Source organism: Capricornis sumatraensis, chromosome 11, assembly GCF_032405125.1.
Source record: "Capricornis sumatraensis isolate serow.1 chromosome 11, serow.2, whole genome shotgun sequence".
NCBI classification, from domain to species: Eukaryota; Metazoa; Chordata; class Mammalia; order Artiodactyla; family Bovidae; genus Capricornis; species Capricornis sumatraensis.
The window spans coordinates 52,556,296-52,584,109 of record NC_091079.1 but is presented as its reverse complement, the minus strand read 5'-3'; the positions used below and the strand labels follow the sequence as shown (position 1 = coordinate 52,584,109).

Sequence of the window (27,814 nt, the reverse complement as noted above, 5' to 3'; positions counted from 1 at the left end):
GGACCCAGAGCCCTCCCTTGGGCTGTATGTCATCTCTGAAGTCCTGAGGGTAAACCGCTCTGAGCCACAGTGACCAGGCAGCACGGGGCAGCTCTGCAGTCCAGGTAATGGTTCATACGTGTTTTCTAGACTCCACAAAGGTAACTGCTTCAGAGGAGAAATCCATGCCTGCTAAGTCAAGACGTGACAGCATCACTCTGCCTCAGGGCCCAGCTGATCAGCCTTCATGTGATACTGACCCAAAACAAAAAGTGTCCAAATCTATGACAGTCTGGACTCCTGTTGCTTCTCACTCAGTCGTGTCTGACTCTTTGTGACCCTAGGGACTATAGCCCACTAGGCTCCTCTGTCCATGGGATTCTCCAGGCAAGAATACTGGAGTGGGTTGCCATTTCCTCTCTCAGGGGATCTTCCCAACCCAAGGATTGAACTCGCGTCTCCTTCATCTTCTGCATTGTAGGTGAATTCTTTACCACTGAGTCTCCTGGGAAGCCCCCCTCTTGATTCTTAACCCTCAGTTATCACATGGGCCAGCACTTGGACACTGCCCTGCTGAGCAATATTACTTTTTGCAATGGGGAAAAATCGTGATGCTATGGAGGGATGGCTTTGAACTCAACCCCCGAGCCACAGAGCCTTCTTACTTGTGCGTCACACGGACGGTGGTGGGCAGGCCCACGACATTGCCACTGTCCGCCAGCATTGTGTCCCCATCACCACCGCCAGTTGCCTGGAGGCCTCTGGGCCCCTGGTGGCCTTCATCATGACGCTTGGCAATGTTTCTTGGCCGCAAGACCTGCAATTCTTCTTCTTCCAGATTGATGTCATATATTTCGCCTTCAAATTCAACTGACAAGGAACGCGTCTGCCGGGTATGGACAAATCTGGGCTTGTACTCTGGAAATAAGGGAAGACAAGTTAACAGGGACATCCGGGTATAGTTTAGGAGGGATGAAAATGATCGCCAGGCTTGGGGAGCATTTTGAGGGGGGTGAGCAGCACACATGGCCTTGCTAGCTGGCCCGAGGGAGTTCACGTGGGAAGCGGCAGGCTCTGGTCCAGGCTTGAACAGTGCAGAATGGTGTGCTTTTCTGGACCATAGGCCCTTCACCCCTCAAGGAGGCAGTAGGTCAAGGTGACCTCTAAGACTCTTTCTGCTTATGGTAGGCTGTGAACTTCTACTGCGTTAGTCACTCAGTTGTGTCTGACTCTTTACGACCCCATGGACTATAGCTCACCAGGCTCCTCTGTCCATGGAATTCTCCAGGCAAGAATATTGGAGTGGGTTGCCATTTCCTTCTCCAGGGGAACTTCTGTTGAGTTGGCTAAAAATTTGTTCCGATTCTTCTGTAAGATGGTATGGAAAACGAACTTTTGGTCAACCCAACACATTGTTTTCAATGTGAACTACAAGGCAGTTTGGATAAAACTATAAATAATAGTAATGACTATAATTTAACAAGCTTTTGCTATGTATTATTTCCTTCATGTGTGCGTGCTAAGTCGATTTAGTTGTGTTCAACTATGTGTGACCCCGTGGACTATAGCCACCAGGTTCCTCTGTCCATGGGATTTTCCAGGCAAGAATACTGGAGTAGGTTGCCATTTCCTTCTCCAGGGGATGTTCCTGACCCAGGGATCGAACCCATATCTCTTATGTCTCCTGCGATGGCAGGCAGGTTTTTACCACTGGTGCCATCATTCCCCACATACATATTTCTAATGCACAATCATGAAAGACAGGTATTATGATAATAAATCCTCACATTAAAAAAAAAAACACGGTCAGATTGTCAAAACAGGCTCGTGAATTTGGTGTTATCATCTCTATATTATGACGAGAAATCTGAAGTTTGAATGCTACGTATCTTTTGCAAGATGAGGCAGCCAACAGTTGTGGGAGCTTGGACTATAAACTGTCAGACTCTAAAGATGACAAACTCGCCCCTTTTTGACTGGGCTGCCTTTTCAAAAAGGTAAATGGCTCAGATAATGAAGAATCTGCCTGCAATGTGGGAGACCTGGGTTCGATCCCTGCACTGGAAAGATCCCCTAGAGAAGGGAATGGCAACCCATTCCATTATTCTTGCCTGGGAAATTCCATGGACAGAGGAGCCTGGTGGGCTACATTTCATTGCGTCGCAAAGAACTGGATGCGACTGATTGACTAACACTTTCACTTTCAAACATTCCAGACACCTTCTATTTGCACAAATAATAAAAGATTGCTGTAAGAAAAACTGAACTTTGCAAATGCTCCCATCAACCAATGGACTAAATACCTGGCAGATGGAGAATAATGCTGGGGGGAGGCCAGTATGCTTTCTGGTCAACATAGACCACTGTCAAAACTCATTGTGGGCTAGGTAAGAGCTTTAACGTGCAAACACGCAAACATGGGCTCCTGCTGATCAGATGCACTCAGGCTCTGTGGGGGCGCAGTCAGTGCTCTGATGCATCGACCTTGCTGCTAAAGTAGGAAGAAAGGGTGCACACAGGCTGCAGAATCAGAACCATCTTGCTCTCTGGAGGAAGCTGTTTTGAGAAGAAATGCCTCTCTGAGATGGCTCACTGAGAGTGCTCACAAATTCCACTGTGATGGAAAAGAGAAGCATCCAATCCATGTTCTCCACACAGCTCAAAAAAATGGCCCTAGACTTCTCCAGCTTGTGCTCAACATGGAAAAATCAGTGTGCTTTATGGTCAGTGCCTGGGGAGTAACACTGAAGTTCTTGGGAGAGAAGAGGCTGCCTCCACCTTCAAGCTGGACACTGGGGATGGTTTCTGTTAAGGGTGAGGGTCTGGGTCCTCTCCTTTGTCATTTTCCCATTAGAAATCTTGGTGTGAATGATTAAACCTGGCATTTTTTTTCAGGAGGAAAGAAAATCTCCCAAGTCAATGATTTTCAGCCTTTTGGATTATCGATTCCTTTAAAGTTTTGCATCCAGAAGCATGCATATATACTCAAAGAATATGCTTAAAATTTTGGATAAAATTTTAGAGGGTTCAGTGGTCATGTATGGATGTGAGAGTTGGACTGTGAAGAAAGCTGAGTGCCGAAGAATTGATGCTTTTGAACTGTGGTGTTGGAGAAGACTCTTGAGAGTCCCTTGGGCTGCAAGGAAGTCCAACCAGTCCGTCCGAAAGGCGATCAGTCCTGGGTGTTCATTGGAAGGACTGATGCTGAAGCTGAAACTCCAATACTTTGGCCACCTCATGTGAAGAGTTGACTCACTGGAAAAGACCCTGATGCTGGGAGGGATTGGGGGCAGGAGAAGAAGGGGACGACAGAGGATGAGATGGCTGGATGGCATCACCAACTCAATGGACATGAATTTGGGTAAACTCCGGAAGTTGGTGATGGACAGGAAGGCCTGGCGTGCTGCGATTCATGGGGTCGCAAAGAGTCAGACACGACTGAGATACTGAACTGAACTGATGATCCTATAAAGTTCACCTGTGGAGTCCAGGTTTAAGAAGTCTGTTCTAAGGGCTCCCGTTGTTCTAGTCTATGATTTGATTTCTTGGTTCAGAATTGAATGTATTTTGCTCTTCAAAATCAGTACATAAAGGCATTATCACGGAAATGTCACTTTTCATACGTAGCCACTAGATGGCACTAGACTCTCATTCTTTTATAGAAGGTGCCGCTTCATAGGAATCTGATAGCTGCCTGATATGAGTTTTTATAAAAATGCTAGGCAGTGCTTTTCATATTGAATTCGACTAGTTAGACCCTACAAATCAATGAGAGGAATTAGAAAAATATATTGTCCTAAAACAGACAAGCCTTTTTTAAAAAAGCATGCATGCTTCTCTTACTAGTTAAATGCATAAGCCCTGAAACGGTTTTTAATAATGACTCTAATGAATTTTTTCTTCCAGTATACAAAGAAAGCCAGATAACATTATCATTCCCAGAAAAGGATGCATAAAGTCTGAGAAACTCCTAGTAGTATGGAATCTGTGTTTTCTTTCTTACTATTCAGTTGTTCTGATCTGCTGTAGAGGTAAAACAAAAGAATGCAATGAGTATCTGGATCCTCATCACTCAGGAAAACAAATGATTAAAATAGCTATGCCGCCCATTGTACCACGTTAAACTTAATGTTTTATAGTGAAAGTTGCTCAGTCATGTCCGACTCTTTGCGACCCTATGGACTACACAGTCCATGGAATTCTCCAGGCCAGAATACTGGAGTAGGTAACCCTTCCCTTCTCCAGGGGGTCTTCCCAACCTAGGGATCGAACCCAGGTCTCCCACATTGCAGGCAGATTCTTTACCAGCTGAGCCACAAGGGAAGCTCAAGAATACTGGAGTGGGTGGCCTGTCCCTTCTCCAGAGGATTTTCCCGACCCAGGAATCAAACTGGGCTCTCCTGCATTGCAGGTGGATTTTTACCAACTGAGTTATCAGGGACATGCACATATACATAAATAATTTATTTTTTAGCGACTTATACTGTTACTCATCTTCTAGCTGAAACTCTGGATTTTCATTTTCTTTTTTAAAAAAGTGCATATGTTTTGTGTCTGCTGCTTTTACAGAATATATTTTCATTCTAAGCTTAATATTCACAAAGCAAAATTTCAAATGACTTCAGCCTTCATATTTTAAACAGAACCATTATTTGCTTTTAGCCCCAAACCTATGCATTGATGATATTTAACATGTAGATGGATCAAGGCTTGTTTGCCTTCCTAACAGCCAAGCCTGAAAGCCTCAGCCTGCCACCGAGAGGGTCACAGGCAATGGCTTACTTGGGGTCCCCTGGTTCCGCAGGAACTGCCTCTGGTTCTTTCTCTGGCTCCTGCTGGCCCGATACCCGGACTCGCCACAACTGCACTCTTTGTCCTTGTCCTGGAAGCCACGAAAGAGGGGCCGCGTGCTCTGTCGGACGGCGAGCAGGTCACCAGAGCCCTTGCACTTGTGAATTCGAAGCTTGCCAGACGTGTCCTCGACGCACTGCCACTTCTGCAAGAGCCAACGTGAGAGCCAGTTACACACCACATCAGGTGTTTCTGATTAAGGACTGCTGCTTTTGTTTTTAGAACCCTGGCAACACCGTTAAAAAGAGCGCATGAAAAAAGGCCAGCTTTCAGGTGACCCTGGAATAAGTTGACTCCTGTTCTCTTAGTTATTTCCTTCACTGCAGGCGAATACAGATGACCACGAAATCACAGGAAATCAGAACTACCTAAATGACACCAGAGCCAAGAATTGATACATAAATCCTCAGCATCCAGACTAAACAGAGTCTTGAATGAAACATGGAAAAGCCCTTATTTAACTCACCAAGCCACAGAGCACAGCTGTCAGGGCTGTTTTCACCAGACCCGTCTTTTTTCTGGAGAAAACAAACTTGGCTGCCTTGTTCTCTGCCCTTGAGTTTCTAATTCGAGGCCAGTAAGAGTGGCATATGAGGAAGACAGAAATGAATTTAACCTGAGTCCATCGTGGGGGCGAGCCAAATTTCATACACGCCAGACAAGAACATTTGCTTCTCTGGTAGCTCAGGCGGTAAAGAATCTGCCTGCAATGGAGGAGACTTGGGTTCGATCCCTGCGTAGGAAGATCCCCTGGAGAAGGGAATGGCAACCCACTCCAGTATTTTTGCCTGGGAAATCCCATGGACAGAGGAGCCTGGCAGGCTACAGTCCATGAGGTGGCAAAGAGTGGGACACGACTGAGCGACTAACATGCGCACACACACACAAATGAGCAGATGAACCAGGCTTCCTCTGTGACTTTTCTTATCCTTCTACAAACAGTGCACACTCAGCTGGACAAGCTGCTCCCTAGAGAGGCAGGGTTCACCTCCTCAAGAGACACGCATGGGGAGCTGCCACTGGGTTTTTTAAAAATTAATTTATTTGAATTGGAGGCTAATTACTTTACAATATCGTGGTGGTTTTGGCCATACATTGACATGAATCGGCCATGGGTGCACATGTGTCCCCCATCCTGAACTCCTTTCCCTCCTCCCTCCCCACCCTGTCCTCTGGGTTGTCTCAGGGCACCGGTTTTGAGTGCCCTGCTTCATGCATCGAACTTGCACTGGTCATCTATTTTACATATGGTAATATATGCTTGAACGCTATTCTCTCAGATCATCCCACCCTTGCCTCTCCCACACAGCCCCAAAGTCTGTTCTTTACATCTGTGTCTCTTTTGCTGCTTTGCATACAGGGTCATTGTTACCGTCTTTCTAAATTCCATACATATGTGTTAATATACTCTATTGGTGTATCTCTTTCTGACTTACTTCACTCTGAATAATAGGCTCCAGCTTCATCCACCTCATTAGAACTCACTCAAATGCATCCTTTTTTATAGCTGAGTGATATGTACCACAACTTCCTTATCCATTCGTTTGCCGATGGACATCTAGGCTGCTTCCATGTCCTGGCTATTGTAGACAGTGCTGTGATGAACATTGGGGTACACGTGTCTCTTGCAGTTCTGGTTTCCTCGGTGTGTATGCCCAGCAGTGGGGCTGCTGGGTCATAAGACAGTTCTATTTCCAGTTTCTTCAGGACTCTCCACACTGTTCTCCATAGCGGCTGTACCAGTTTGTATTCCCACCAACAGTGTAAGAGGGTTCCCTTGGCACTAGGTTTTCTCGTTTGAGCTTTCTATTAAGATAGCTACAGAGGTGGGACCTCCCCGGCAGTCTAGGGGTTAAGACACCATGCTTCCAGTGCAGGGGACGTGGGTTTGATCTCCAGTGGGGGAACTAAGATTCTGCATGCTGCACAGAGAGGCTATATATATATATATATATATATATATATATATATAGCTACAGAAGTTTTGGCTTAACTCTGGATGAATATGACACAGCATAACATCTCAGTGCCCCTCCCCCATTTTATGGGTTTCAAACCTGGCTGAAATAATAGCTCTTTGCCCGGGGGTTATCATGGGATCCTCTATAACTGACTTAAAGATCTGATAATCTTCCTGTTTTCCCTTTTCTCTCTCTAAAACATTAATCTGGCAAATGAGAAGAATAATGACATTCATTGTAAGTTGATCATGGTTGTTACAACATGGTACAATATAGACTTATTAAACTTTTGTGTTTTTTTCCCCCACATCCATATGAGTATCACCTGTGTACAATTTTTTATTGATACTTTTTTTCTTTAAGTGAAGAGTTAGTTGCTCAGTCACATCTGACTCTTTGCTATCCTATGGACCGTAGCCCACCAGGCTGCTCTGTCCCTGGAATTTTCTAAACAAGAAGACTGGAGTGGGTAGCCATTCCCTTCTCTAGGGAAATCTTCCCAGCCCAGGGATTCAACCCGGGTCTAAAGAGTCAGACATGGCTGAAGCGACTGAGCATGCACTCCTGTACTGAAGGCAGGTTCTTTACCATCTGAGCCACCAAGGAAGCCCCCCACTTTTTTTAAATGGGTATATTTCTAAACTGTGGCCAAAGCCATAATTCTTGTAAAATTATGTGTTTGTTGTGCCAGTTTTATATTTTCAAATATGCATGAAAATAAATGAAAAATGATTAGATAAAAGATGTTTTTTCAGGCCTTCTGTGAAATGATCTCATGTATCCCCTTGTTATACCTGTATCTTGGAGGACTATTTTGATGCAAGGTAAAGTTTGGCCCTGACATTAGTGTACAGAATGGTGTGCAACCCTTCACAGTGGACCATCATGCTGAGCCACAGTTTGTTTTCTCCTAATGGAGTCACATGCTTCCCCAGGTGGCACTAGAGATGAAGAATCCGCCAGCCAATGCAGGAGACAGAAGAGATGCAGGTTCAATCCCTCGGTCAGGAAGATCCCCCTGGAGAAGGGAATGGCAACCCACTCCAATGTTCTCACCTGTAAAATCCCATGGACAGTGGAGCCTGGCGGGCTACAGTCCAGAGGGTCGCAAAGAGTCGGACACAACTGAGCGACAGGGTGCACACATGCCTCCAGTAGCTGTTGGATGGTCACAGCAGCCTTTGAGCTTCTACCTGTGCATGCTAAATCCTTCAGTCGTATTTGACTGTTTGTAGCCCGCCAAGCTCCTCTGTTCATGGGACTCTCCAGGCAAGCACAGCGGAGTGAGTTGCCATGTCCTCTTCCAGGGGACCTTCCCAACCCAGGGGTGGAACCTGAGTTTTTGTCTCCTGCGCTGGCAGGCGAGTTCTTTATCACTAGTGCCACCTCGGAAGCCCTATCACAGAGCTCCCAAATCCCTGCCATCTAGAATGGTGTTCTATAATTTCACTTTAGCCCCTATACACTCTGTGCTGTTGAATTAAACTATTTCAAGACGCACCAGGTAGCAACCTTCTTTAGTGGTTTGGCCAGAATGCTTTGAATGTAATTCTCTGTCCAGAGAAGCAGGAGCTCAAGAGACAAGACAAGTAACTACCTATTTACAAAACCAAGAAAAGGCAAGAAGTCAAGAATAATCTAAGGACTAACCAAATTAGAGATGATTTAACTCAAATCAAGCAAAAAAATGCAAATATGAATTCAAATTGATAAGGCACATGGGAGTTATGAATACATCTGATCAGTGGTTCTCACCTTGGCTGGACATTGGGATTTTTCCAAAGCTTCCCTGGTGATTGTAATGTGAAGCTGGGTTAAGGACCACTGCTTTAGATTCACAACTGGTTACTGGACCTCTTTGCAGTAGGATCCCACAGGAGGGCAGAAGGTATACTTTTAGGTCTAAGGAGCTCAGATGGATGGCCTTTGAGAGGAATGTGCGTATTTTTGAGTGTGAAGAAATGTACTGGTGTGACTTGGCTAGAAAATGGCTCCAGTTGAATAGATGGACACTCCCAGCTCATCTTCAATGGCAGAACTATGTGCTTTATGAGTAACCAGTTCTCCTCACTCTCTCCTAATCCCAACCCTTTGTTGTTGTTCAGTCACTAAGTCGTGTCTGACTCGTTGTGACCCCATGGGCTGTAGCCTGCCATTCTCTTCTGTCCATGGGATTTCCCAGGCAAGAATGCTGGACTGGGTAGCCATTTCCTTCTCCAGGGGATCTTCCCGACCCAGGGATCGAACGCAATTCTTCTGCATTGGCAGGTGGATTCTTTACCACTGGGTCACCAGGGAAGCCAACCCTAACCCCTACCCTAACCCTAACCAGAACAGTTAGTTGATAAATGACAGACAATCTTCACACATTCTTAGCTGAAAACTGCATGGAGCTGGTGCTATGCAGTTTTGTTTTTTTTTTAACATGGAGATCAGTGCTTTCTAAGCTTGGGTTTGTGTACTGCACTCCTAGATAAGGCCAATTAGCTTGAGGAGGTACCAGGAAATTCTCAGAAGAGTTCTTGGAGGGCTTCTCTGGTGGTCTAGGGGTTAAGAATCCCCCTGCCAAAGCAGGGGAGGTGGCTTTGAGCCCTGGTGTGGGATTTCCACATGCCCAGGAGCAACTAAGCCCTTCAACCACAATTACTGGGCCCATGTTCCTAGAGCCTGTGCGCCATGACAAGAGAAGCCACCACAGTGAGAAGCCTGTGCACCACAATGAGGAGAAGCCCCCGCTCTCTTCAACTGGAGAAGGCCCATATGCAGCAACAAAGACCTTGTGCAAAAATAAAAAAATAAAATTCTTGCTCATGAAAAGTGTCTAAAACAAATAATATTTCATAGCTCCAAAATGTGTGGGACTCAGTGGTGCTTGAGTATTTACGTCATATATCTGCCTTAAATCCAAGTGGTTTAAGACACATCCACCCACCTGAAATGCTACCTCATCCATTCAAAAACCAAGTGTTGATTACTTAATGTTTGTAGTAGCAAAAGAAGACATCAGTGGATTCAGCTCACAGCCAAGCAGAAACTTAATTTAAAAAATGCTCTATTTTTTATCAGACAGGAAAATGTGGCTCTCTTTATTCTTGACAAAATGATGGCTTTACGTCTTTCTGTGTTTCAGTTTATATCAACTTCAGTGCAAACAGTAATTTGTAAAACACAACTGTACTGAAAACCTTCCTTAGTTTTAAAACCACAGTGCATTAAAATTTTTCTTTTTTTGCCCTGGAAGAGCTGAGGGGACAAGTAGATTCCCATAGAACACAAAAATATAGGCAAAATTTTTAGTGACTTATCCTGTTTGGATTACAACCTGCATTTTCCCATTAGCCAAATTCCTTGTTGATTTCCAATGGGACAGAAATCAACAAAAAGTGTGTTTCTTTCCTGAAGAGTTGAATTTAACCTCATCTAAGGTCTAGCATGGTCGTTGGCACAGATGACATATCATATAAAATCAAACATACATACATACATGCATGCACATATATACACATGCACATATACATATACCCCCAAACACTACCTATATATACATTCTTGTATAATACAGGAATCGTTGACAAAAATGCCAATTATTTCCTGTACCACGGACTCTCTGAACAAGTCAAAGACCCTATTAGATAGGGTAATTAGCTAAAGGCTTTGAAAATCTCCTTAGTGGCAAGCATACTAGGAATTTTAATGAAATGTAATTACCACACATGGGCCACAGTCATTTTAGTGTTCTATATCATGACAATTTTTATGGCTGAGCAATAAAACCTGGAAATAGCAGCAACTCAAATGGTCATCTTACTTGGAGAGTTTATAGATGGAGGTGGAGAAAGATAATTTTTAAAGGAATAGCTCTGAAACCTGCTGCAGGTCATTTACATGCTCCTGGAAATGAGATGGTTTTCCACTGTGGAAGAGTTGCTGGAATCAGATGAGAGCCTGAGATCAGGTAAGGCTAACGGGACCTGAAGTAAGTGCCCCTCACGAAATACAGATGTCACACTGCCTTGCTTTTATCTAAGCTCTTGGACTTTTTTGGTAACTCGGTTAATGGCCAAATCCAGTTTTCTCCATCTTCTCCAACCACTTACTCCGGCAAGTTCCTTTCCTGCTTTCTGGGACAAAATCAGTTCAACCGTCCTCCTCCTCCCCCTCCGATGTCTTAGTCTGTGTTGATAATACATTCATTCCACAAATACTTCCACACATCTACCATGTGCAAGGTGCTCGATAAAACTATTTCAATAATTCCAAAGTTATTATTATTTCATGTGAGCCTTTCCAACTATGCTGAAACTTGGGATGAAGGGGATGGACCAAGTCTCATGCATGAATCATTCCCTGAGTTTAACTCAGCATTTAATCACTCTGTTTAGTAACTGTGTCTAAGTGTTTTGGATGGATTATATTGGGTTGACCAAAAATCTTATGGAAAAAAGTGAATTAATTTTTTGCTAAGCCAATATATAACTAAAGGTAAGTCACACCTGAGGAAGAAGAGAAGGTTGGCTCTTTTGGTTCAAAGAGTCATGTGTGCAGCTGTTTGGGTGGAATCCAATCTAAGGGGAGATGTCACATTATCATCAGCTATTAAACTCTTACTTGATACCAGGTACTGGTCTAGGGTGTTTTTTTTTTTATATAGCAAAATTTGTTTTTTATTTTTTTTATTTTTACTTTATTTTACTTTACAATACTGTATTGGTTTTGCCATACATTGACATGAATCCACCACGGGTGTACATACGTTCCCAAACATGAACCCCCCTCCCATCTAGGGTGTTTTATATAAAAATTTATTCATTTAATTTCCACAATAACCTAAAGTGCTATGCTGTGCTTAGCCTCATCCAACTTTTTGCGATCCCATGGACTGTAGCCCACCAGGCTGCTCTGTCCATGGGGAGTCTCCAGGCTAGAATACTGGAGTGGTTTGCCATACCAGGAGATCTTCCAGGGGATCTTCCTGACTCAGGGATCGAACCCAGGTTTTCCACATTGCAGGCAGATTCTTTATCATCTGAGTCACCAGGGAAGCCCAAGAATACTGGAGTGGGAAGCCTATTCCTTTTCCAGGGGAACTTCCTAACCCAGGAATTGAACCACGGTCTCCTGCATTGCAAGCAGATTCTTTACCAGCTGAGCTACCTGGGAAGCCCAACCTAAAGTACTACCATAATTCATTTATTAGAGTAGGACTTTGTAGCACTGAATATCACCTATCTTCTGCCTGGGACCTGGGAATGGCATTTCATACACATATTGATGTGGCTGAGTGGAAAAATCTGGACTTTCAAGCTAGAAAAGCCCGATTTGAATATATTAAATTTATCACACTGCTATAGGATCGGCAGCAATTCAGTTACACCACCTAAATTTTTATAGGCTCATGAGCAGTAGAGGTAACTCATAGGAAGAACTCAGCAAAGGTAGTTGCTATTATTATTATTATTTTTGCACACACACGCTTTATTATTTACAGAAATTTACCTAATGGAAGCTTTATGAGAGGTAGTCATTTTTAACGGGGATAAGTATTGGGTTAGAGATCTGAGGACCTCAATTTTAATTTTCTTTTGCTGCTAACTCTATGGCCTAGAGCAAACTGCAGCATCTCTTTGTTCTTCCAGATTCTACATCTGGTAAAATAACACTTATTCCTCCTGGCTTCAAGGATCTGTCATGAGAATAAATTGTTGACCATTTTTGGAGTTCTGAAGAAAAGATGCACTACAGGAATCTGAGGCAGAACTATTATAACTGACCTTTAACAATGCCTACCCAGTCCTTGGGCAAGTCTCTGTTCCCTGGTTGTAAGCTGTCTTAAATATAGTAATTAGTGTTTAGTGGGAAGGTTGCAAGCTTCAAATCACACAGATCTTGTTTTGAACACAGACTTGTCACCCTTCTAACTGTGCAAATTTGGTCAAGTAACTATCCCATTTAAACCTCATATTTACAATGGGCATAATATCTATTTTTAGAAGAGTTTTCAGATGAAAAAATGTCCCGTGTAAAATGCTTAGGACAGTGACTTCCCTGGCAGCTCAGCGGCTATCTTGCACTTCTAATGCAAGAGGTGTGAGTTCAAACCCTGGTGGGAGAACTATTAATAAGATGCCATGCGCCATGAGTTGTGACCAAAAAAAAAAAAAAAATGTTTAGCATAGTATTAGATGATGATAGAACTCTGGTTACTTCCCTTTCCTGAAGTAACCACTTGAGGATCATTATAGTTTCTGCATTTTGAATTGTATGTATTTCTCAGATTGATTAAGAATGCCCTGTAAACTTATTCAGTAAGTGTTGTCTTACTAAGTATTTAGTAAGACACTTGGTCATATCTGACTCTGCAATGCCATGGACTGTAGCCTCTGTCCATGGGATTTTCCAGGCAAGAGTACTGGGGTGGATTGCCATTCCCTTCTCCAGGGGATCATCCTGACCCAGGGATTGAACCTGGGTCTCCCAAATTGCAAGCAGATTCTTTACCATCTGAGCCACCAGGGATGAGTATAAATAATCTTATTTATACCACTTATACCCATTTTCATGAGTAAGAATAAAAAAACTGGTGACAACTTTTTCGAAGGTATACTGCAATGAAAGCTTAATTTTATACACATATATGCACATGCATTAGTTCTCTGTTATTATACTTCCTATTACATGGGTTTGGCTCTAATGCAGGTCAGATTATATTTTCTGAGATGTAACAATGACATAGTAATTTTCTAATAACCTGGATATCTGTTAACCCAGTGCCGACATCATGGGAAGCAGTTACCTGCATGAGCACATGTGTTTAGAATTTTCACCTGGGGTTATTGCTGTTCAGTTGCTAAGTTGTATCTGACTCTTTGTGACTCCATGAACTGCAGGACACCAGGCTTCCCTGTTCTTCACTATCTTCTTGAGTTTGCTCAAACTCATGTAGGATGAATGTAGGCAAATGGGTAAAAGTGGTCAAAATATACAAATTTACGGTTATAAAGTAACCCCCTGAGGGTGTAATGTATAGCATGGTAACTACAGTTAATAACAGCCTAGTACATATTTGAAAGTTGCTAAGAGAGTACATTTAACAAGTTCTCAGTACAAGAAAAACAAATTTTAACCGTGGGGTGATGGATGGTAACTAGACTAATTGTGGTGATAACTTTACAATATATACAAATATTGAATCATTAAATTGTACACCTGATACTAATACAATGGTATATATCAGTTATACTTGAATTAAAAAAAGAATTTTCATCTCAACACTGAGGAATATGGCCATATAAACATCCTCGTTCAAATTGCTACTAGCTCAAGTTATTTTCAGATTTTCTCAAAAATATGAAATAGAGTTATTTGTGCTGAAGATATTTATCTCCTGCTTTCTCTGAGATGGGGTGAAACAGGATGGGGCAGGGGTTGGAGGTGGGAGGGAAAACCAGAAAAAAGAGAAAGTGTTTCCTCCTTTAGATTTTAATGTGAATAACCATTTATAAAAGTCACTGTTGGAATACTGGAAGAAGTATGGTTCTTGCAAACGAGGGAAAACAAAATTGGTGAACTGACCTTGGCTAACAATCAATAGCTAGTATTTGTTGAGTGCTTGCTACGTGCTGGGGACTCCTGCGGATACATTTAACTCCTACAGTCTTTTGCAGCAACCCCTGGAGGCAAGTACTATTTTATGCCCATGTCACAGATGAAGAAACTGAGGCAGAGTTAGATTAAGTAAAGTGCCTGCAGTCACATACTAAGTGAACAGCTTGGATGCAATCCTGGTTGACAAGGACACCGAGACAAAAGGGGAGTTGTTTGGGGCAGAGTGTGAGACTGCCGATAGGTTGAGGGAATGACACTTGGGAAGGCAGAGGTGACAACTAACATGCAGGAGAGAATGTTACGCTTGAGACACACAAACACTATTACGCATGAAATAGACAACTAATGAGAATCTGAAAAGACCCTGATGCTGGGAAGGATTGAAGGCAGGAGGAGAAGGGAACAGAGGGTGAGATGGTTGGATGGCATCACTGACTCGGTGGACATGAGTTTGAGCAAGCTCTGGAGATGGTGAAGGACAGGGAAGCCTGGAGTGCTGCAGTCCATGGGGTCACAAAGGGCTGGACACGACTCAGCAACTGAACAACAACATAGTTGATTCACTTTGCTGAACAGCAGAAACTAACACAACATTGTAAAGCAACTATATTCCAATAAAACTTAGTAAGAAAAAGGAGAAACAGAGAGACAGAGGGAAGAGGGGAACCTGACCAGGGTGGGCACAGTGGGAAATGAGAGAGTATGAATTAAATAAGCTGGGATCACATGCAGTTGATGGGAAAAGTGTCTGTCCTCAACGTTTGTTTCTGAGTTGTTTGGAGCATTACTAAAGATGGTTTAACATTTAACCCTGCGATTTGTGTTCTGAAAAATGCAAAGAAGCCAAGCACCTAGGGAAATGTCCAGCCATTCAGCCTCATCCTTCAGGGTAGGCTGAAGTGCGCAGGAGACTAGCCTTCCATACTGAGGTTAGCTGAGACTCTCCCTGTTGAGATGAGAGTTGCGCCAGAGGATGGCATCTGGAGGCTCTGTATTTCTGGCCGACTTCTCTGGAGCCCAGAGAGCCAGGGCTAGGGGAGGTGGGAAGGGGATGGCTACAAGCCATGCTGTGATCTTCACCAGGGCTCAGCGAGTTTCTGGAAACAGGCGGTCCATTTCTGGCACACTAACAATTCTAGCCAGACCTTCCTGGCAAATGCCTTTTTATTCCTGCTCTGTAGCTGGTCACAAAGGGTCAGAAGGACCTCTGGTCAGAGGGATAATTTTTGGATGACAGCATAGATCCTGGCACTAAACCAGGTTACACTCAACAGGCTACATTTTAATTTTCTTTGCCTGATGCTGAGGTCTTTTCAGAATCTTAACAGATCTTTGATTTTGTATTGATACAACAGTAGAAAGGCAAATTAAATTACAAAGATGCTGAATTCAATGATTTAACAAAAGGACATGCCATTTGCTGTATAAAAAGAAAACAAGTTGCTTTTTTCCTCTTAAAGGACAGAGAATATATGTATAAAATGTACTTCAAAATGGAATGCCCAGGGAACGTCTCTTTTATGTAACTCCTATTTAAGAAATCAATATCTATACCTAGAAGAGGAACAAAAAATGACCACCCTCCTCCAGCATGACTGGTTTTCAATCTTGGCTGGTCAAAGGAATCACCCAGGAGCTTGAAAAAACAAAACAAAACACTGCCACCTGGGCCCCATCCTCAGGGATTCTGATTTAATGTGTCTGGGTTGAGATTCGAACATGGGCATTTCCAAAGCTGCTTAAGTGATTCTAATCTGAGGTCATGGTTTAGAGTTGCTACCCTAGATGTCGTGCGGGATTCATGGAGGGAAATGCCACTGACAATTTCAAGCAGAAAACCTACTGTCTTACATTTTTGCAGAGGCAGGACGCTCTGGGGAAGAAAAGATTTGAACATGAAGTGAAGAGACGCAGGTTTTGACATTGGGTTGGCGGCTTAAGTTTTCTGGATCTAAATTTCCTTATTAGGAAAAGGATACCGTCTGATGAGAAGATTTCTAAGCCTGCTTCCAACTTTGGCATTCTTAGATTCTAGGTCTGTGACTTGTAATGCTGTTAAAAAACACACATGCCTTGACCATCCCTGCAGACATGTTCATCTGCTTGGTCTGGGGTGAGGCTGGACATCAGCATTTGCAAAAGCTCCTCAGGTGATACTGATGTGCAGAAGAACTGAGCATCACTGATCTATGTTCTCCATTGAACCAGCTTCAGATGAGGTTGAGCTTGTGTACATGATTGTGTGCGTGCATGCATGAGTGCGTGTGTGTGTATAGTGTGTACATAAATATGCTTGGGGGTGTCATGCCAGCTGAGAGAGTGATGGGAACTCACACTCAGCCTTGTATTAATTCAGAAACATGGAAGTAATGCAAACACATATGTCCTTGCTGTCTTAATTAGTCCCTGCTGGTTGTTTAGTTCACATGATGGAGAAGTGATGCCAAATGTCTGGGATTCTGGCCCAATTTTGTTCCCTATTGGCTTCATAGGAATGAAAACAACAGGTAAGATGGCCTGGAACAATAATAATGCCCAGCATCCAACACTCATACACTACTTTAAAGCTCACCTAGAACTTTACATACATCATGGCACTTTATCCTCTCAAGACACAGGTCAATTTTCTTTCCAGAGACAGAACATCCAAGACACAGGAGAAACCGTCTTCTGAAAGAACATACAACTGAAAGGGAGTGGATGCCAATATTCTAACCCAAACTTCTGAACTTCACATTGCTCCTTCTTTTATTTACTCCACTTCCTGAATCCACATTGACTGTACCAAACCATCCTTAGGAGACCAGATGTGGGGTCTGTTGGAGGAGTGGGGGGAAGGCACTATCTTTTTTGGGGATTAGCAGTGAAAAGAATCAGGCTAATGGTGCTGATTTTTTCTCTATGCTCCATGGAGAGTCAAACCAAGGGTGTTCCCTTGGAAGGAAGGCAGCTAACCTTGGTGAGAGGAAGAAAAGCAGGGCACAGGCCAGGTGTAAAACCCATATCAAGGAAAGAAAACCCAAGCAAGTCAGTTCAAGAGTTGGCTGTCATCTTGATCCTGAACAGTCTCATTATTCTGGACTTTTTCTTCCCTTCTAAAAGTCAATGATATAGTAAATAAAAAGATAATCTTCAGGGACTTCTCTAGTGGCTCAGTGGTTAAGAATCTGCCTTCCAATGCAGGGGACATGGGTTTGATCCCTGGTCAGGGAGCTAAGATCCTATAACCTCAGAGTGACAAAGCCTGCATGCCACAACTACTAAACCCTTACACCACAACTGCAGAGTCTGTGGCCACAGAAAGATCCTGCCTGGCACAATGGAGATCTCATATGTCGAAACTAAGATCCAAAGCAACCAAATAAATAAACAAAATATAACTTTATTTAATATCATAAATAAATGATAATAAATGAAAATTTATCATTTTTTTTAAAAAAGGTAATCTTCAAAGTAGAGCCAAAAAGAAAGAGCAAAAAACCAACATACAAAGATTCTATAGAATATAACCAAGCAATAACTGCCTTGAAGAGGCTCAAAAATTTCTCAAAGTTCTCAGCTTCTAAAGGCATGGTTTGCCACTACCTATAGAAAGGAATCACCATTGTGCCAAGTCTAATTCTTTGCCCATTAATTCAAGCACTTCTCAAAGAGTTCATTGCTAATGTTCTCTTATGTGAAAGTGAAAGTATTAGTCACTCTGCTGCTAAGTCACTTCAGTCGTGTTCGACTCTGTATGACCCCATAGATGGCAGCCCACCAGGTTCCCCCGTCCTTGGGATTCTCCAGGCAAGAACACTGGAGTGGGTTGCCATTTCCTTCTCCAATGCATTAAAGTGAAAAGTGAAAGTGAAGTCACTCAGTCATGTCCAACTCTGCTCGACCCCATGGACTGCAGCCTACCAGGCTCCTCTGCCCATGGGATTTTCCAGGCAAGAGTACTGGAGTGGGGTGCCATTAGTCACTCAGTTGTGTCCCACTCTTTGCGAGCCCGTGGAACCTGCCAGGCTCCTCTGTCCATGGGATTCTTCAGGCAAGAATACTGGAGAGGGTTGCCATTTCCTTTTCCAGGGGATCGTTTTGACTCAGGGATTGAACCCAAGTCTCCTGCACTGCAGGCAGATTCTTTACCATCTGAGCCATGTGATAGAAACCAAATTCAGAGTGATTAACAAAATGAAGCAACAGAGGAAAATTCCAGGGAGCCACACATGAAAGCATTTCATGGGGGCAAAACGCGTTTAGAAAACTATAAAAAAAAGCAAAGTGAAGTTTTTAACATAGGTGGCATTCAGCATATGAGTGAAGAGCTGGGGCCAGTAATCTAGTTTATGCTGTGTTTGCCCTTGAGGACATAAATTAAAATTTCAGCATGAGCCACATAGAGAGGTTTGTAAAAGTGTATACTGAAAGGTAGGCCATGAACCTTATCTTCAAAGGGTTATAAGTCTCTCCACTTAGCTGAAATAGCAACCAGATCACTAATGTGCATGAGATATATTTAACACTGAACATTTCCACCTCCTGAATAGAAGTAAAATTAGTCTATTGAGGCTGCCTCATAAAAATCGTTTTAGAGCTACAAAACAATTCTGAGGTTTTAGTCATAATACTACTTGGAGCTTCCACAAGAAGGATTTGGAGACTTCAAATTAAAATATAATGAATAGGTCTAAGCTTCTCCACTAAACACTTGAAAATTAAGGCTTAGCAGAGTGCTATGAAGGCTTGGTTTTATCCCTTAATTCAATAGCCCTCCCTCCTCACCTTTTTCCACTTCAAAGGGATTCCTGTGTACGAAAAGACACAAGGAAATACAGAGCGGATCAGGGTCAAGTAGTTTATAATGAACATCTATTCAATATAGTTAGATGCCATATAAAACGCATATAAGAAACGAAGCCATTTTAATAATAACTGGGCTACCCATTTTATGCGTCTGATACCTTGAACTGGTGTTGGCTAGTTGTGTGACTATCCAGAGGTCAGATTAAAAAAAAGAAAGAAAAGACAGAATTGAACTTCTCTTCCTCTTGTTAAAAATTTACCTGGAAGGCACAAAGTGGCCCGAGTTTTGGAATCAGACAATTTATGGATTCCCAGATTGTAAAATGAAAATGACTATGCCTCTCTAGACAAGGGTGATGATTAAATTGAGCTAATGTGTATAAAACACTGCATACAGTGCCTTATAGATTGGGAGTTTGGGATTGACATATACACACTGCTATGTATAAAATGTCTTTCCATAAAAAAATAAAAGATGTATTAGGCTCAGAATATTAAAAAAAGGCAAAAGCTCAATAAATGTTATTTTTCTTTCCCCCAATTCTGTTCTAAGTTACAATGACTTAGGCAGAAATTTAGTCCCTCTCATTGTGACATAGTGTATTTCTCCCAGCTAGCATAGATTTCAAGCAAGAGTGCTTAAATTAGTTTGTGTTCCTATGTTCTCAGTTTCCTTAAAAACAGGTCTGTGTAGTGGGAGAGTTTAACACCCCACTCACACCTATGGATAAATCAACTAAACAGAAAACTAACATGGAAACACAAACCTTAAATGATACAATAGACCAGTTAGACCAAATTGATATCTATAGGACATTTCACCCCAAAACAATGAATTTCATCTTTTTCTCAAGGGCACTTGGAACCTTCTCCAGGATAGATCACATCTTGGGTCATAAATCTAGCCTTGGTAAATTAAAAAAAAAAATTGAAATCATTCCAAGCATCTTTTCTGACCACAATGCAATAACATTAGATGTCAATTACAGGAGAAAAACTATTAAAAATTCCAACATATGGAGGCTGAACAACACACTGCTGAATAACCAACAAATGACAGAAGAAATCAAAACAGAAATCAAAATATGCATAGAAATGAATGAAAATGAAAACACAACAACCCAAAACCTATGGGACACTGTATAAGCAGTGCAAAGGGGAAGGTTCATAGCAATACAGGCTTACCTCAGGAAACAAGAAAAAAGTCAAATTAACCTAACTCTACACCTAAAGCAACTTGAAAAGGAAGAAACGAAGAACCCCAGGGTTAGTAGAAGGAAAGAAATCTTAAAAATTAGGGCAGAAATAAATGCAAAAGAAACAAAAGAGACCATAGCAAAAATCAACAAAGCCAAAAGCTTGTTCTTTGAGAAGATAAATAAAATTGACAAACCATTACCCAGACTCATCAACAAACAAAGGGAGAAAAATCAAATCAAGAAAATTAGAAATGAAAATGGAGAGATCACAACAGACAACACAGAAATACAAAGGATTATAAGAGACTACTACCAGCAACTATATGCCAATAAAATAGACAACATGGAAGAAATGGACAAATTCTTAGAAAAGTACAACTTTCCAAAACTGAACCAGGAAGAAATGGAAGCACAGAAATTGAAACTGTAATCAGAAATCTTCCAGCAAACAAAAGCCCAGGACCAGACGGCTTCACAGCTGAATTCTACCAAAAATTTAGAGAAGAGCTAACACCTATCCTACTCAAACTCTTCCAGAAAATTGTAGAGGAAGGTAAACTTCCAAACTCATTCTATAAGGCCACCATCACCCTAATACCAAAACCTGACAAAGATGCCACAAAAAAGAAAACTACAGGCCAATATCACTGATGAACATGGATGCAAAAATCCTTAACAAAATTCTAGCAATCCGAATCTAACAACATATTAAAAAAATCATACATCATGAACAAGTGGGCTTTATCCCAGGGATGCAAAGATTCTTCAATATCCGCAAATCAATCAATGTAATACACTGTATTAACAAATTGAAAAATAAAAACCATGTGATTATCTCAATAGATGCAGAGAAAGCCTTTGACAAAATTCAGCATCCATTTATGATAAAAACCCTCCAGAAAGCAGGAATAGAGGGAACATACCTCAACATAATAAAAGCTATATATGACAAACCCACAGCAAACATCATCCTCAATGGTGAAAAATTGAAAGCATTTCCCCTAAACTCAGAAACAAGACAAAGGTGCCCACTCTCACCACTACTATTCAACATAGTTTTGGAAGTTGTGGCCACAGCAATGAGAGCAGAAAAAGAAATAAAAGGAATCCAGATTGGAAAAGAAGTAAAACTCTCACTGTTTGCAGATGACATGATCCTATACATAGAAAATCCTAAAGACTCCACCAGAAAATTACTAGAGCTAATCAATGAATATAGTAAAGTTGCAGGATATAAAATCAACACACAAAAATCCCTTGCATTTCTATACACTAACGATGAGAAAACAGAAAGAGAATTAAAGAAACAATTTCATTCACCATTGGAACAAAAAGAGTAAAATACTTAGGAATATATCTACCTAAAGAAACAAAAGACCTATATATAGAAAACTATAAAACAATAGTGAAAGAAATAAAAGAGGACACAAATAGATGGAGAAATATACCATGTTCATGGATCGGAAGAATCAATACAGTGAAAATGAGTATGCTACCTAAAGCAATCTATAGATTCAATGCAATCCCTATCAAGCTACCAACAGTATTTTTCACAGACCTAGAACAAATAATTTCACAGTTTGTATGGAAATACAAAAAACCTCAAATAGCCAAAACTTGAGAAAGAAGAACAGAACTGGAGGAATCAACCTGCCTGACTTCAGTCTCTACTAGAAAGCCACAGTCATCAAGACAGTATGGTACTGGCACAAGACAGAAATACAGATCAATGGAACAAAATAGAAAGCCAAGAGATAAATCCACACACCTATGGACATCTTATCTTTGACAAAGGAGGCAAGAATATACAATAGGGAAAAGACAATCTCTTTTACAAGTGGTGCTGGGAAAACTGGTCAACCACTTGTAAAAGAATGAAACTAGAACACTTCTTAATACCATACACAAAAATAAACTCAAAATGGAGTAAAGATCTAAACGTAAGACAAGAAACTATAAAACTCGTGGAGGAAAACATAGGCAAAACACTCTCCGACATAAATCACAGCAGGATCCTCTATGACCACCTCCCAGAATGTTGGAAATAAAAGCAAAAATAAACAAATGGGACCTAATTAAAATTAAAAGCTTTCACACAACAAAGCAAACTATAAGCAAGGTGAAAAGACAGCCTTCAGAATGGGAAAAAATAATAGCAAATGAAGCAACTGACAAAGAATTAATCTCAAAAATATACAAGCAACTCCTGCAGCTCAATTCCAGAAAAATAAATGACCCAATCAAAAAATGGGCCAAAGAACTAAACAGACATTTCTCCAAAGAAGACATACAGATGGTTAACAAACACATGAAAAGATGCTCAACATCACTCATTATCAGAGAAATGCAAATCAAAATAACAATGAGGTACCATTTCATGCCAGTCAGAATGGCTGCGATCCAAAAGTCTACAAGCACTAAATGCTGGAGAGGGTGTGGAGAAAAGCGAACCCTCTTACACTGTTGGTGGGAATGCAAACTAGTACAGCCACTATGGAGGACAGTGTGGAGATTCCTTAAAAAACTGGAAATAGAACTGCCTTATGACCCAGAAATCCCACTGCTGGGCATACACACCGAGGAAACCAGAATTGAAAGAGACACGTGTACCCCAATGTTCATCACAGCACTGTTTATAATAGCCAGGACATGGAAGCAACCTATGTGTCCATCAGCAGATGAGTGGATAAGAAAGCTGTGATACATATTCACAATGGAATATTACTCAGCCATTAAAAAGAATACATTTGAATCAGTTCTAATGAGGTGGATGAAACTGGAGCCTATTACACAGAGTGAAGTAAGTCAGAAAAAAAAAACATCAATACAGTATACTAATGCATATATATGGAATTTAGAAAGATGGTAACAATAACCCTGTATGCAAGACAGCAAAAGAGACACAGATGTATAGAACAGTCTTCTGTTCTGGACCCTGTGAGAGAGGGTGAGGGTGGGATGGTTTGGGAGAATGGCATTGAAACACGTATATTATCATATGTGAAACGAATCACCAGTCCAGGTTTGATGCATGGTACAGGGTACTTGGGGCTGGTGCACTGGGATGACCCAGAGGGATAGGAGGGGGAGGGAGGTGTGAGGGGGGTTCAGGATGGGGAACACGTGTACACCCATGGCAGATTCATGTCAATGTATGGCAAAACCAATACAATATTGTAAAGTAATTAGCCTCCAATTAAAATAAATAAATTTATATTTTTAAAAAAAGGAAAGAAAAAAAATACACAGAAATTGAAATATCCCCCCCCCCCAAAAAAAAAGCCAAAAAACAGATCTGTGTTAATTCACCGCACGGTAATTTTTTAGTTTTTATTGGTAACAGTTGGTGTTCTGGGTAGCCCTGAGTTCTCTACTTAATATTCTATAAATGAAGACGAGTGAGTCAAATGAAATATTTGATGTCAGTAACTTTGTGAGCACAAGTAGAAACAATAAATAGAATAGAAATAGAATAAAACAATAAATAGAATATGCTTTCCCTTTTCATTCCTCAACCTTGGTCACAGACTCTGTCCTCTCTGGGTTAGATGACATCTGATCTTACTCCAGGGTGTGGAAACCCAATCATGGCTTTTGGGGTGGTTTGCTGTCCGGAGGCTCAGTATCTGCCCCAGATCTTGATTAAGCTATCTCTTGACATGTCCTGATGACCAGTTAAGAAGGGTGGGGTTTTCTCCTTAGATGCAAACAATCTCTGAACTTTCTAACACAGGACTATCCATTTCCTAAGTCTGATATCTTCAACTGATGTTGGCTAACTAGGTGGATATCTAGAAATTTCACTAGAAGCACCATCTTTTTTAAATGGAGAAAGCCTAAGCAGTGATGAGGAGACCCAGCTGGGAACAGTCAGACATTGCTCAGTCAGTGGAAAGGGGTTACAGTGAGCACTCCATGATGGCTATGAAAAGGTTACTTAAATATAAATGTGCATTATCTGACATGTTGCAAGTCTTTACATTAGAAATGGAGAAGCAAATGAGTGATGATGCAGAAATGCTGAATCACTCACCTGCCCGGGCTGTTCACAGGCTGTCTGGTACCTGGCTTGCTGGCACAGTTCTTTGACCCTCTCATATTTAGGCAAGTGATTAGACTGTTGGATATTCTTGTTTGATTCCTCTTTCTTACGTAGAAATTTCCTTTGACAGAAAAAGAAAAGCTTATGTGAGAAGTGATCTGAAATGACTTTCACTGTGACCTGCCTGTCTTATTTTTTCTTCCCTGTCACATGACTCCACACTCTCCAAAAAGCAATAAATAGTTATCCAGTCTCTACCCACAGGAGCCCAACCTTTCATGAATCCTTTGGGAAAATTACAACCTGGGAATTATGAAGATGGGAGATTAGGGAAGGAAAATCACTTTCTTCAAAATCTTCATTTCAAACCTTTGGGCATAAACGTTCAGCTTTATAGGCTCAAAGTTCATTTTTGTTAAAAAGCAATGATAGAAATGTTTTTCTCTTGCCTAGGGTAAGCATTGAGAAAAACAAAGACAATGGACATTACAAATAGAAAGGAGAAACCCAGAAATGACTCTGGAACTGTTATTAATACAATCTCATCTATTTGTCTATTCAAAACTAGGAAAGGCACATAAGGAAAAGAAGTGGAAGGGCATCAGGCAGAACCTGGGAGGGATAATTGAGAAAGTCAATTAACTGGTCCACTTAGGAACTGAGGCGGACACATGCCGTGGGAATCCACAGCCTCATAAAGACTGTGGTCCCATCTTTGCAATTCTGACTCAGCCATCATTATTCTGCTGGCCAGAGGAGGATAAGTCTTATGACTAGGTTTACGAAATCCACACGCTTAGTAAACCAAAATAAGGGGGAAAACATTCCCAGCAGGGAGGGCTGCCCACAAAGACTTGTTCCCAGAAGCACCCCAGGAACCAATAATTACCCTCTTTCCACGAGGAATGTATCACGCCAAATTTTGACCTTCTTGTTTGTTCGAAACCTGGAAGCAAAGTAATAATATTTACTGTTGGCATTGGGACACTTTTCCAAACAGATCTGTGCTAACAGTTTATTTAAAGCAACACCCCTCGCTTCCCGCAGACCAGGACAGCATCTCCATCAGCACGCCACTCACAAACAGCCAAGGAGGTGCTAAGGTGATCCCCGGGGGCGGAAAGTATTTTGCTTCCACTTCTGCTGGCTGCTGGCTGGCTCTGGGAGCTGGTGTGCTCGGGGCTGGCTGAGGGGAAGGAAACTGACGCACCTGTTACCTGGCTTTTCCTGGTCCAGAAGTTTGAGTACAGACTTGCCGTCTATGTCAGGAGGCGCATCGAGCCCCGCGATGTCCAAGATGGTAGGGGCCAGGTCAATGTTTAGAACGATCTGTGGGACTCTGTGAAGGGACAAGATGGTCATGGCTGGGACCCAGCACCAGTGGAGGGCCTCACTAGGGCTTTTTTTTCCCCATCCCAGTACTCCCTGGCCTTCACTGCTTCACAGCCTCTCATCTGGTTGCCTAGGAATGGTGGGAGGTGCCTGAGTGCTCAGCCACTGGGACCAAGAGAAAGACTGACTGTCACAGCGGTCAGGTTGGAGACAGGCTTGTCCCCCTGAGCTCTGGCCACACCTCAGACAAATTGTGGCCTGATGTTTGGCTTTTGTAGGCTGTGTATTTTTTTCTGAAACCTGAGAGTCCATCACTTCTCTGTTGAACTAGGGCTTTGAAATCAATCTTCTGAAAAAGGACACAAGGTTTTTATACTTGAATTCAATGCATGCTGCTTAACCTTTCAAACATAAAGCCTTCCAACTCTAGATCCCACGCTTCCCCAGGAGTTTCCAGTGGTCTGGAGAGAGACAAGGCATGTGTGCACATGACCCCTGTGCACGTGTCGTCCAGTCGTGTCCAATTCTTTGTGATCCTGTGGACTGTAGCTCACCAGGCTCCTGTCCATGGGATTTTTCTCAGGCAAGAATACTGGAGTGGGTTGCCATTTCCTCTTCCAGGGGACCTTACTGAACCATGGATCGAACCTGCGTTTCCTGTGTCTCCTGCACTGCAGATGGATTCTTCACCTGCTGAGCCATCCGGGAAGCCCGGGAAAGACATAATAACATTCCCCAAAGAGGCCCTTCTTATTGCCATCACTTCCTCCCCAGCATGCACTGGAATGCAGCAGCAGACAAGCCACGTAGATGAGACTCAGATTATCTGGCATCTGGGCCCTGCTGCTGTCACATCCAGGATGGGGAAACTCTGAGAGAGGCGTGAGTACCCTGTCTGTGCAGCTTCTTCATTGTGAAATCAGGGGTCCAGACTGGATGCTCTTGAAGGGTCATCCCAGGTTTTGAATTCTACTTGCACTCTTTTCTTTCACTCTTTCCGTAACTGTTTCATGTAAAGGACTTCATTTTACACTACACATTCTGATGTGCTTGGCAGGGCATACAAAACCCATTTATGATGGGAATACTGACATGCAAAGGGATGCAGTGACGTAAGATGGCAGAAATGGAATTTCAGTCCTTCAGGCTTCTTTTCTTAAAATTCATTTAAAGTTCATTTAAATACATTTTAATTAAATAATATGTATCTAAAATTATTTAAACTTTAAAGTTCTTAACATTTAATTTTCTTTAAAAATTCTTCAGTAGTAATTTTTTAAAAAAGCAACCAAGAGGATGGCACTGGTTATCATTTTAAAAAAAGATTCAAAGAAGGTAAGGATGACATACCCAAAATCACACTCTATGTCTGTGTTCACAGTCTCATGGATTCTGGTCGGTTTGAGAGAGTTAATCATTAATACAGTTATTTTTCCTTTCTCTTGAAAGAGTAGACATTAGTTAATTTAGCATGTGGCAGGGCTAGGGGAGGGGTGGGGCAGGCGGGAGGTTTTGTCTTCTAAATTATGAACCTACACTCACCCTTTTTTGTTTGGACTAAAGGAAACCAGACCCTGAGATTGGTAATTGAATTATCTCAGACGTACACCAGCTATGACAGTTGAATGTTGGAAACAGAGAAATACGTACATGGATCCTGGTTCTACACTTGGCCCACGAATAAAGAAAGGCACACGGATATCAAAGTCATATGGCATGGATTTCCCCTTGACCAGTCCAAACTGCCCGATATGGTAACCGTGGTCAGCGGTATAGATGATGTAAGTGTTCTCCAGCTCACCCGTTTCCACAAGCATATTATATAGCTGAAACACAGCACAGACCTCAGTCAGAAACAATTGTGATGGTGTAAGACGGCAATAGTGCCACCATGATCCCCCTCAAATCTTTTTTACATTATTTTTAGAAGGCAAGAGTTGCTTTAATAGGGCTGACAAACATGTATGTTTATACACATTTTTCAAGTTGCTTGCAATCCTGGAGGGAAAAAGTCCAGTAATACAGTTGATTCTTATATAATACATAACTTTTCTTAA

The 27,814-nt window shown here is 41.9% G+C and overlaps 1 protein-coding gene across 1 annotated transcript in view; it reads right to left on the bottom strand.

The window, feature by feature from the left end:
• The window catches only part of SULF1 (sulfatase 1), a 154,621-nt gene that overhangs the window by 21,770 nt on the left and 105,037 nt on the right, over positions 1–27,814 (bottom strand). Inside the window, exons 8-13 of the mRNA XM_068984050.1 lie at positions 27,408–27,583; positions 25,636–25,764; positions 25,315–25,371; positions 24,417–24,546; positions 4,762–4,975; positions 645–897 (exon numbers count right to left, since the gene is read on the bottom strand). Coding sequence (XP_068840151.1) covers positions 645–897; positions 4,762–4,975; positions 24,417–24,546; positions 25,315–25,371; positions 25,636–25,764; positions 27,408–27,583 — 959 coding nt within the window. The remainder of the gene's footprint in view (positions 1–644; positions 898–4,761; positions 4,976–24,416; positions 24,547–25,314; positions 25,372–25,635; positions 25,765–27,407; positions 27,584–27,814) is intronic.